This window comes from Schistosoma mansoni, chromosome 5 (genome assembly GCF_000237925.1).
Source record: "Schistosoma mansoni strain Puerto Rico chromosome 5, complete genome".
NCBI lineage: Eukaryota > Metazoa > Platyhelminthes > Trematoda > Strigeidida > Schistosomatidae > Schistosoma > Schistosoma mansoni.
In genome coordinates, this window is record NC_031499.1 from 8,887,141 (window position 1) to 8,900,319 (window position 13,179).

Here is a 13,179-nt window from a genome sequence, read left to right on the forward strand (position 1 = left end):
GAATAACTTTTTATCACTTTCTCACTTGTACTGATGATTATCTATGTTTTGATTATTTCATTCCCTCGTTTTCATAGATACGATGCATATCGTCGTATGACTATTTGTTTAGATCATTTACTTCATGCAGCTCAAATTAAATCTGATGCAACTTATCTTCTTGAACCAATATCTACTACTACTATTAATAATAATAATGAAACCATATTGAATAAGACCAATCAAGATGGTGAAGAATATCCATTCAATATTAATGAATTATCTAATTCATTATTTATTCTAAATGAATTAAATGATTTATCATCACCTCAATTGGCACGATCTATTTTACAAATCATTTTAATGGATATTAATAAATCTGATGATATATTGGCACATTTTGAAGTAATTATTTCTTTGCAATTGAGTTTTATGCCAAAAATTGTTATTCTTCTTTTTTTGTCGTGTTCTTTGCCAATCACACCTAACATAGACCGTTGCTACTACCTTGACGTGGTGGTTGGGCTTGCCTATCATGATGAACCAATCGAGTTATACTGGCTGGAACAATCGTTCCTCAAGGTACTACTATGCCAGACAGGTCGGTTGAAGAGCGGTAAGACTAAAAGCAGCAAACCCAAGGTCTGAAGGCGAAGTCGTACTGCTGACCGTACAGAGGTGTGATGGCAGTAAGGTGTTTCCTTCAAACAACCAGCATAACAGCGATGCTGCCTTCGTCATCATTCCTACTTCCGAAAGTAATTTTCTATCATTGACTGCTACCACCTTAGAAAGAAGTTAATTGAAAAAAGGTCGAATAAATCCAAGTATGGCATCAGTTATAAAGGCGTTTAAGGTGAAAGGTGGTGAGTTCGCGTCTCAATATAAATATCGACACTGAGATGCAGGTGTATCGCTAGTTGACGAGTTCCAGATGAGACATAATGCCCATCCCTACTTGTACTTCTAGCCACATACCAGATATTTCATATATTATCGTTGAATTACTATTATCACTTGTCACTTCAATGCTCACAGGTTTTCAGTGGTGGTCTAACATTCATAGATTCATGATCTCAATCAGTTTTTTTTTCAACTAATTATTTTAAAACATTTCTTCCTTTAGGTTTTTAATTGGTTATTATCAAATGGTCTTACTGATACGGTGATGTTATTAAATTCAGCGCATTTTGAAGCATATCTACGTTCAAGACTGCGTCAAACACCAGATGATGCTAATTTACGTTGTCTTTTATGGCGTTTATTGGAACGTCGTGGTGCACGTTTAGAAGCAGCTCAAGTGTTGGAACATTTAGCTGTTACACCATGTCATCAATTAACTTTAGAGGATAGATTAGATTTTGCTGCACGTGCTATTGTCGCTGTCAAAGCACTTCCAGGTTAATAAATTTGATTGATTTACATATATAGTTTTATTAGTTTATTAGTTCTTCATTTCATCATTACTGTGATATGTGATGTTTGAATCTTTTTTATTTACATTACATAATCATTTCACTTTCCAAGTTTTTTAAACATTCATTTAGAGTAAATAGATAATCAAGTACATTATCAGAAGGGGTTTGGTGGATATTTTAGTAATTTTATAGAGTTAAGATCATGAGTCAATTTAAGCTAGACCACCATCGAAAACCTGGATGCGCACTGCTGAGGAGTCCCATAATAGGACGAAACGGCCGTCCAGTGCTTCCAGGTATTCGATGGTGGTCTAGCTTCAGTTGATTCATGATCTCAACTCTAGAAAATCAAGTACATGTTCCAATTAATCAGTTAGTCAAGATCAACTTGGAGTCTGGTTTGTATATACATTTTTTTATATATCATATTAACAATATGAGATGAATTTAAAATTGTGTATAATGGAGGAGTTGAAATAATGCAGTTGCACTTATGATGATAAAGGCTAAGTGTTGAAAATATGGTTCAAATAGACAGAGTGAAGTGGTATGAATGAAGGAATAATGGAACTCAATATTTAGAGGGAGAAAATATAGTGAATGCATCTACACCATTGTGATCGATTTTGAGCTATGTTACTCAAAGTCTGCAATCACCCATCATGGTTATGTTGCGGCCCCCATCCAGGTAGTGGGCGTCTGTTAAAATGCTTTATACCGTTATGATGGGTAATGTCCGTGATCTGATTTTGATACACAGCGTGTTACGTGCCGACTCCCAAAAGAGACTACTTGAGAGAAAAGACAAGAGTGAAAGAGAAAATTTATTGGGCTACCGACTAATATGCACAAATACTTCTTTATATATTCATTCAGGTCATTTCTAGTTGCTTTCAAGTGACCTCATTTGGATACTTCTGATTAGCTTACTATATCACCTTTCACTCCTAAGAAAGAAACTTGTGACTATCACTTAGTTCTAATAGTTCGAATTCTTCTATTTTTAGTTCTAAAATCGACAATTGATCATTTTCTTTTGACAAATTATGCATTTTGCTGAATGGATTACCTTGATATTCCCATCGGTCTAAGACACTTTTTCATAACAAAAATTGAATTGAATTCTAATATACTCAAAAGAGACTTGATAATTTGTAGATCTTAATATGAACAATAAGAAAATTCAAACTCTCACGAATACCGTTATAACTCCCCCTTTGGATGCATAAACGGAAGGCCATTAAGATTCAGGAATTCAGTTGATAACGAATTAAGCGTTTGAGGTGAAAGACTCTTGGTTTGAGTCACAATGTAGTCATCAACACTTTCGAGTCTCAGATAGGATGACATGTGTTCTTATATTCTGACCAACTCTGTTTTACCTACAACTTATAATATTGCTTTACTGATCTTTCATTTCCTTTCTCTTTTTACAAATATATTATGATTTCCTAATATAAAGCTTCTCAACAAGATTTAGACTATTTAAGAGATCTGGAAGTTCGCTTAGAACTAGCACAGTTACAACAAATGTTAACAAATGAATTAAAACAATTAAAGAAACAATTAAGCTATCAACCAAAACGACATCAAGACAAACAGACACCAGGATCCCCGCCATCATCATCACCCTCATCAATAACACGTGGCAGTAGTCATATCTCACTTCTATCAACAACTATAAATGATGATATTGACGAAGCGTTAGGACAGTTAACTCATGGACCATTATTAAGTGTCACTGAAATGTTTGCTAATTATGCTGATCGATTTGGTTTACATGAATCAAAATTGTTTTTATTATGGGCTAGTGGTTCACAGGTAAGTGATAAATGTGTTTACTTTTCGTGCTTACTTTTATTGTATAATAGAGATGATTTACAGGTAAGGTGGATCCTTTCATGTTGTGAGTATCCTTATTATTATTATTTTTATTTGAACGCATAAATATTGGTACAAAGGGGCACCGAATACATATGCGCCGCACAAATCTCATTTGATTTGTGTGAGGGCTGTGATACTGCACAGGTGCCCGAACCGAAACAGATGGTTTTCATAGGGGTCTAACCCACAAGGCTGTGGAGCATCGTGAAGAGATGCAGTCCCATGGTAGCCGAGGACCAACGATTGATTCATACTCCATTTGTTCCCTCAGGATACCGGAGCCCATGTGCACCATTGGTTTGAAATGAAGGTTTTCCAACTCCCTTAGGTGGACTCGCCTTGTCCACCAACCCGGTTAAAGCGCCGGACATTTGATTTTCGTCCTCTAAATTGCATAAACAACACCTACGCTACGAAAAGGCAGTGAGTAGGACTTCCCTGGCAGAGGCTATATGCGCGTGGCCATGTGAGAGCATTTGGAGAGGGAGAGCGGACTCTCGACCGTACCAGGGCATTTGGTGGCTGTGAGTATCCTTAGAGTAGACATTTTAATTTGCAGCTTTTACTGTTATTTTATGAATAATATTCAAATCACTACTAGTCGCTGGTTATAGTTTCACTCTTTCCAGTTTAGACAAGCAGTGAATATCACTAACCCTTTCACATATGGAATGTGATTTAAGGTCCAGAACACGAATCTGTGCTTAGGGAAGTATGTAATATCATCATCATTATTCATGATGTTATCCAGAACGACAATTGGATTGATAGTACCTACTACTATTATTGACTAAGTAGTAAATTGACTTCATTATATTGATTGTCGTAAAATGATGAAAAATAATTCAATAAACGTTAGATGAATCTGCTACCATTATTCTATTGTTCACTCTCAATTTCATTCAAACAATGAATTTCCTAAAAATAGAAGTGTAAGTGATTTCTCACAATGGTGTTTGTATTCTGTTCTGGTACTCGGCATCTAAGAACCAGAGTAATAACGTAATCAGTATTACTCTTATAAACTTATTTGTCAAAGTTAAAACCATGAGTCAATTAAAGCTAGACCACCATGGAAAACCTGGAAACACTGGGCGACCGTTTCGTCCCATTATGGGACTCCTCAGCAGTGCTCATCCACGATCCCACACTCTCGAGATTCGACCCCAGGACTCATGGTTTCAACTTTGAAAATACTGAAATCTCCACAAAATCCTCTTCTGACTTATTTGTCTTTCATTATGAGTGTATCTATTGACTAGTAAAGCACACTCATTATACATTATGAAATTAAGTTCACATTATATGTCATGGAGAAAATAAGGTGTGGATTTCCGGTTGTATGTAATTTATCACTATCCTTAGATAACAGTAACCTAGTCATTAGTTTAAGTTCAGTCATTCAAGAATTGCTTCTAAATCTTGTCAATTAATTGCTTTTTGAGCTACGGAGATAATCGGTTGAGTTAAACGAAATCAAACGGGTTGATTTTAAAGACAATTGATGTATCTGCATATCTTAGCAAAGAATAAAATGAAAAGAATAAATTTGAAACTAAATATAAAAGCTACATAGCTGTCAATGTTCTTTCCATATAGTTGCGTGTATAAGGCTTTTAAGTGAACGCTACTGAATTTCGCCTCTCAATGACAGACACTGCCACAGAATCTCGCGATCAACAAAGTAGAACGCCACTTTTAGGTCAAGGAACAGAAATAAAGTTGGAAGTTGAAAAGTGTATCTATGTTCCATATTCTGTTAAAGGGTGAATATTTGGTCTATACATCCATGTCCAGGTCTGAAACTAGCCTAGTTTTCTTGGGTTCGCTCTTCACAAGTTCTAGTTAGATTCGAAAGTATTATTGAGACTAATGTCTTAGACATTATATTAATGAACACATTGGTAAAGATTCATTTAATCATTAATTTTCCATGAGATTTCGAGTTTTATAATTGTCTTATACTATGTTTCAAAAAGCTCGTTTGGTTTTTGCCAACTTACATCACCTATGGCGAAGACGAGATATCCGTCTATGAATTAAGGGACGAGTATACTGCGCAGCAGTTCGTTCTGTTCTACTTTATGGCTGTGAAAAGTGGCCATTAAGAGTAGAAGATACTCGTAGGTTACTAGTATTTGACCACAGATGCCTTAGAAATATTGCTCGCATCTGCTGGGATCACCGGGTAAGTAATAGTGAGGTTAGACACAGGGTATTAGGAAATTATAGTAAATCAGTTGATGAGGTGATGAATCTTCATCGACTGAGATGGTTGGGCCACGTGTTACGTATGCCTGAGCACCGATTACCACGACGCTCTATGATGACTAGTGTAGGGGATGGTTGGAAGGGAGTTAGGAGCGGCCAAACCAAAACGTGGCATCAGAGCATGAAGTCACTAACTTCTGGTTTGAGCCATGTTGGTAGATGCAGACTACTTGGTTGGGGTCCGCGTGACTATCGTAACCAGTGGTCGAAGACTGGGTGACATGGTTGAGAATCGATCACAATGGTGTAGGTGTATACACTCTTTATCTTCCCCCCTTGAACCTTGAGATTAAAATTGCTTCATATCTTTCTTTCTTTCTTCCTGTACTATATCCTTGTATACAACCTATCTTTTATATATTACCATCACTAAATTAACTACTTCTATGAATTCGGTGTTCATGTTGTTGTGCTAATGAGGTATGGCACCTTGGACCGATGTATATATGTGCCTGGTCCTACATTGTAGCTGACTGACTATGTTTTCTTAATGAATTCATTTTCCTCCTCTCAATTCATGTATCCTATGGGTAAAATTTTCTACTATTACCACTGAGACTGTTACTAGTAACTTTACATCCCTCTATTGTAGCAGTTTCTGACTAACTCTACTTTTCATACAAGTCGATTGTTTTTCTTTGTAATTAGATTTAATCGTAAATTAGTCGGTTAAATCTCTTTATATTCACTGATATATAGAGTATGTAGCTATATTTTCATTATAATTCATCTGATATTCAAAGTGATACAGTTGTTATGTCTACTACTCTAGGATTCGTCTTGACATTTTTATCTCTCTATGCCGATAGGGTATGGTAATTTGATATTCCAAATAGGTTAATCAAAATTCATTTTCTAAAGTAGAACAAAAAAACACACCGTTCTAGTTACCTACTACTTCGGGTATATATGTAATTCTTTTTTTTTGTGTTATAAAGGATTCTGCATTAATCAAAGCAATTTGGCGTGATCTTCTACGTAAAATACTTAATCAACCATCCATTGATACTACTACTACTACTCAAAGTCCATTGAAGCGTTCACCTTCAATGTTTACTCCATATACTAAACCACAAGATATTAAAACAACAAATCGTTCATCTACATTACAATTAATTGAATTAACATTACAAGATTGTTTATCACGTTTTGGTAGTCGTTTTTTGGATAATCCAAGTACAAATCATTTAAGATGTTCTATTTATTTCCCTTTAAGTAAGTTTCATTTGTATTCTGTTGTAGTAAAATGTGTATTGTTTTTTTTTACTGAACCGATCTGTACACAGTATCAGTTAAGCAAACACTACTGTAAATGTGTGTACTCTTCTACTATTTAGTTTTTAGTCGAACAGTTTGGTTCGTCCCATTCTTCGCAATCTGAAAGACAATTAAGAGTTAACAATATATATTATTTATTTATTTATTTAATCACATATATATTGGTACAAAGGGCACCGGATACATATGCGCCACACAAAATAATGAAAATGGGAGAAGGAAGAAGATGCGTATATATAAAAGAAGGAAAAAAAAAGGAGAAGAGTAGTGATGGGAGGGGAACTGAATGTACAACCAGAAGAGCTCTCTCAGTTAGGATAGTTATAGCCACTCTTTATGAAGAAAGTAGAAGAAGGTTACAGCAGGACCGCCACTGGCTTCTATTCTGAGCCATATCTGATAACGTCTCTAGCCACTGTGTTGCACTATCTCTCGGACCCCAGCCAGGGAGTCGTGAAGGACCAACAGAAGCTAGCCCTTTGCAGCTTTCTTTCATGCCACGACACCATGTCATACACTGACCTCCTCTCCGCTTTTTCCAACCAGTCCCAGAGTCGGCAAATAATTCACGACGTGGAAGTCTCTGGGACGACATTCGTAAAACATGTCCAAGCCACCGAAGTCGGTGTTTCAAGATGGTGACACCAATTGAATTATCATCTCGGCGCCCGAACACACGATGCCGAACCTCTGCATTACTAACATGGTGTTGCCACTGAATGTCAGCAATCCTTCGGAGACAACGATGATCGAACACAGAGAGACGTCTAACATCCTCAACTCGTAGAGGCTAGGTTTCACAAGCATAGAGCAAAACTGCTCTCACCGATGCGTTGTAGATCCGACCTTTTACAGCCAGACTAACATCACGAAGGCGCCAAAGATGGCCCAGATTGGCATAAGCCGCTCTGGCTTTCATTATACGTGCACCAATCTCATCACTCACGCCACCACCAGCACTTATATAGCTACCTAGATACACGAACTTCTCAACTACTTCGATCTCCTCACCATCCAGGGTGAGTACAGGATTAGAATCCTGCCAGTCTTTTAGGAGTACTTTGCACTTGGAGGGTGCAAAGCACATGCCGTACCTGCGGACACTGATTGCCAACTGATTAAGTGCGGATTGCATGCCTTGGGCATTATCGCACAGTAAGACAATATCATCCGCATACTCGAGATCGAGAAGTCGTTCTCCAGGCAACATATCCACACCGTCATTACTTACATCCATCAGAGCTGTTCCCAGGATGTCGTCGTTGGCAAAGTTGAAGAGGAATGGTGAGGTTGGGCAACCCTGCCTAACCCCACTGCTCGAATGGAACAAGGGAGAAAGGTGGTTGTATGCCCTCACTCTGCCTGAGGTGTTCGTATACAGGGCCTTTAAGATGTTAATGAACTTCTCAGGCACACCCTTCTTCAATAGACAATCCCAGAGAACAGTCCTGTCCAACGAATCGAAGGCAGCCCTGATATCAAGAAACACTACGATTGTTGGCCTGCGATAAGTATGACGGTGTTCTAACATTTGGCGGAGGGTGAACGAAAACCAGCCTGCTCCTCGCGAGTCAATCGTTCTCGGGTTTTAAACAACCTACGAAGAATGATAGAAGCCAATAGTTTGGACGCAATCGAAAGTAGACTTATCCCCCGATAGTTATTACAGGAACAACGTGAACCCTTTTTAAAGATAGGGACGACTATTGACTCATTCCATGATGTTGGAACACTTTCTTGCTCCCAAACCTTTGCAAACAACACCGTCAGTTCCTTAGCCAGAAAGTCACCACCATCTTTAAAAAGAGCCGGAGGTAAGTCATCTGGGCCAGGTGATTTGTAACGTTTCAAGAGTTGGAGTTCCTTGCGGACTTCCGCCTCGTTTGGTGGATCAGTCATCACCGGCCATGGGGGGCAGGACAAACTGGTTGATGTTGCCGGAGCAGCAGGCCAGTTGAACTGCCCTTCGAAAAATTCCGCCCATCGTCCAAGACGTCGAGAGATGTTAGTGATTGGCATCCCATCATCCTCGTAGATTGTTTCACTCACACCAGACTTCTTGCTGCCAGTGGCTCGGATGAGTTGGAAGAGCTTCCGGCAGTTATCAGATGCAGCTGCTGCTTCCATCTCATTAGCACGCTCCGACCACCAGGCTTCTCGGTCCTTACGCAAGCTTTGCCCAATTTCATTACGTAACAGCCTTCGTTTGTGGTCAAACTCACGGTCACCCGGAGTAGACCGACGGGCTTCCATCAGTTGTAAGGAGCCAGAAGAAACCCAGTGCTTATAAGCGGGACGTTTCGCGAAGCCGCAAGCGGCTTTACTCGCCATTTTCATGGCGTCGTGAAGATGCAGCCAATGCTCATCTTTACTTTTCGGTGGGATGGTAGCTAGCCTAGAAGCTAGCTCCGCTCGATACTTACTTGCAACAGAAGTTGCAGCCAGTTTACTAACATCGATCCGTTGGTGGTGGTCAATCCTTCGGCCACTGAAAAGTAAGGTGAGATTGGCGCAGACCAGGGCATGATCAGACTCCAGATAAGTACTCCAAAAGGAGCGGCAGTCTTGTACACAGCCACGCCAGCGGTAGCTGATCGCGATGTGATCAATCTGAGTCCAGGCTTGGGATGCAGAGGGAGGACGCCAGGTGGCACACCGGCGATGACTGTGCCGGAAGTTAGTGCTGACCAGAAACAGGTTGTGGTCTGTGCACAGTTGCAACAAACGGTCCCCGTTATATGTCCTGCGACCAACAAGTCCCCATCGGCCACCTAGACGACTCTCTTCTGTGCCTAGACGCCCGACCTGTGCATTCAAGTCTCCGGCTAGTACTACAATATCTGTCGAACGCGCTTTCTGGAGAAGAACTGTTAACTGATGGTAAAACTCATCCTTGATTGCATCCGAGCTGCAATCTGTCGGGGCATAGGCGGAGATGACGAAAAGACACCGTTTCTCACGCCGGTTTCTTCTCACTTTGATGGAACTTTCTACTCTAACAGCACATAACCGACTGTTAATGGGGATCCAATCGATTAGTGCTGCCTCAGCTCTAGCGCTTAGTGCGACACCAACGCCAGCAAGACCAGACGAAGATGCCACAGGGTCCCCGGATAAGCGCACGTGAAACAAGCTTTTCGAGGCGACAGATGGAGAGCGGATTTGTAGTACTTCACTAGAGTCTTGAATACGGGTCTCGGATAGACAACAAACGTCAACATTAAGACCTTCCAAAGACATAGCCAGCCCTATCTGTTGTCTGATCTGCATTGGTGTGCGAACGTTGAAGGAAGCCAGCTTGAACGGCGTACGTGGTTTCAGAAAGACTGCTTCAGTATTCATAATCGGTGGAAGCATTCACTTTCAACCAGACGGTGACTGGAGATCGTTTAGATAGGACAGATTTTCCACCAAGAGCGAGCTGATGCATAAGTTGAAGAGTAAGGTTACACAAATTGGGGATAAAAGGGGGTGAGTTAGCGATATGGTAAATAATAATAATAATAATAATAATAATAATAATAATAATGGTAATAATATAATAATAGTGTAAATTGTCTTGCTTCTAATATGAGCGAGAATAGTATCGCTAATATGAGCGAGAATAGTATCGTCAATAAAATTCATCATTTCATTTATTTGTGTGTGGGCTGTGATACTGCCCGGGTGCCCAAACCGAAGCAGGTGGTTTTCTTAGGGGGCCACCCCCCGAGCCTTTGACCTAAAGGTCTGATCCACAAGGCAGTGGAGCATCGTGAGGAGATGCAGTCCCATGGTAGCCGGTGATCAGCGATTGATTCGTACGCCATTTGTTCCCTCAGGATACTGGAGCCCATGTGCACCATTGGTTTGGAATCAGGGTTTTCCAACTCCCCTAGGTGGACCCTCCGTGTCCACCAACCCGGTTAAAGCGCCGGACATTCGCTTTTCGTCCTCTCAATTTCGTAAACAACACCGGTGTCACGAGAAGGCAGTGAGTAGGACTTCCCTGTCAGAGGCTATATTTTCGCTGGCCATGTGAGAGCATTTGGAGAGGGAGAGTGGACTCTCCCCACTCTCGGCCGTACCAGGGCATTTGGGGGCAATATATATTGCATATTCGTCGGTTACTAGTATTCAGTCATGGGTAACCTTGAAGCATTCCTCGTGTATTTTAAAACCATTAAGTTGACGATTTCAAGGTTCGACGCACAGTGCGATGGAATGGTGGAAAATCGTTTGACAAGGGAGTGGATTTTTAGAGATTGAGATGGTTAAAACATCCCTTACGTATTCCCATCCACCAACTACCTCGACACGCACTGATGATTGATGTTATGGATAAGTTGGGAGAAAAGCTAGGGAGTGACTGAATTAAGACGAGGCGTCAATATATGATGATACTGACCTGTGAACTGATTCATGGAGGTAGGTCCAGACTAGGTGGTTGGGGTCGGAGTGATTATTGTAACCAGTAGTCATAGACTTTGGATGACATGAATCAAAATCGTTGGCGATTACGGAGGTGCAATCACTCTTTGTCTTTCCGTTGATTCCAAGTTTCTCAATTCTTTATGGAATTCTTTTATTTACCTAGTCGACATATTTTCCGGGAATTTCATCTGGGATGCATAATCTTTTCTGTTACCAGTGGTACAGTTGTTATCTCTACTACTCTGAGATTCGGCTTGACAGTTTTATCTCGCTGTGCCAATGGGGTATGGTAATTTGAACCAATATACACATTCAGTTTTGAATCCAATTAAAGGATATGATAGTCAGCACTCTATGGGGTAACATGAAATACTCAAATGATCAAGTATGGATCAAAGTCTTTCTTGTTCATTCTTACGTCAATATTGTTAAGTAATCTTGTCTAATGTTCCATTTTTTATGAAATGCTTCGTACAAAGATGTCACTATTTAGTGAAAATGACAAGGACGGTTACAATTTCTTATTTCAATCCAGATTTCATTATAAATGATAAAGTTATAGGAATTCCTGTTTCAGTTATTTAAGATTTATGTACATGAACCTTTCTGTTTGAAATGCTGATTAGTGTTGATGACAGATGAAAGAAAGTTAGGTAGCGGTCAAACCAAAACATAGCATTGGTCCTTGTAGTCACTAACTTCTAGTCTGAGCCATGTTGGTAGATGCAGACTATTTGGTTAGGGTCCGCGTAACTATCGTAACCAATGCTTAGAGATTCTGGGTGACAACTCAGAATCAATCACAATAGTATAGGTGTAAACACTCTTTGTCTTCCCATGAATTATGAGATTAAATTTACTTTATACCTTTCTTCCAACGAACTAATTCTTTCTCCCTGTATCATATCTCTCTATATACAAACGTTTTTTATGGACATAACAACCATTGAAGTAACTACCTCTATGAATTTGGTGTTCATCTTATCGTGCTAATGAAGTATGACAACTTGGACGGATGCATATATGTGTTATGAATTTAAAAAAAATAAAGATTAGTTTTATCACGTGAATTATCCACCAATCGGAATACGACTTTTCTAGTCAATACTGTGCCAATCAATGACGTTCTACCAGTATGAGTAGTTTAGCGTCCTTATTGGTCCTTTGTCCGCCTAGCCCTTCCACTTGAGTCCAGAACACCAATTACAGCTTTTGATATGCGAATCTACGCGAATCATTTATTTCATGTATACTCTGTTTATATACTAGACAGACAGACCACATCACACCATAAAATAGAAAATAATATTTGTACAAGATGAAGCCAAATGTGACTGTGAACATGGGAGACAATAATCAATAAACTGAATATAATTTAGGAACAGTAAATTGTATAATAATAATTCACAGATCAAGATGAAGCTTATAATATGATGAATATAGATATACATAATCTAATTACTCAATCTTTAAAGAATAAGAATATATATAGAATAATAGTCCAATAATAGGCTTCGGGAGTTACCCATACTTATGTCTTTGCTAGGATATAACTATATGTATTTGATCCTACGTTGTAGATGACTGACTGATCTTCCTGTTTTCAAATGAATAAACTGTTTTTGTACCCGAAAATAATGAAGTTTTAAGATTGAAAAAAAAGGTTCCCATGTTATTGCAAATATTTATTGGTTCTTTAAACTAGTGAAATAAATTTGAAAAGAGAAAAAAGATAGAGACATGAAGAACTCAGAAGATTAGGGTTTGGGAGAACACAATGCCAATTCTTATCTTCTGAATTCTTCATGTCTCTATCTTTTTTCTCTCTCCAAATTTATTTCACTGGATTATACTCCTTTGAATAACATCTTTAAAGCTTAATCTGTCCGATTACTGTTTATACTCTTACCATTTCTACCACTATGGGATTTGAATT

General features: G+C 39.2%; 1 protein-coding gene across 1 annotated transcript in view; it reads left to right on the top strand.

The window, feature by feature from the left end:
- Smp_169330 (putative nuclear pore complex protein nup155) overlaps positions 1 to 13,179 on the top strand; it is a gene marked incomplete at both ends in the record, with an annotated part of 34,284 nt that overhangs the window by 20,390 nt on the left and 715 nt on the right. Inside the window, 4 exons of the mRNA XM_018797824.1 lie at positions 78 to 384; positions 1,106 to 1,379; positions 2,860 to 3,218; positions 6,491 to 6,767. Of these exons, the coding sequence (XP_018652827.1) occupies positions 78 to 384; positions 1,106 to 1,379; positions 2,860 to 3,218; positions 6,491 to 6,767 (1,217 nt within the window). The remainder of the gene's footprint in view (positions 1 to 77; positions 385 to 1,105; positions 1,380 to 2,859; positions 3,219 to 6,490; positions 6,768 to 13,179) is intronic.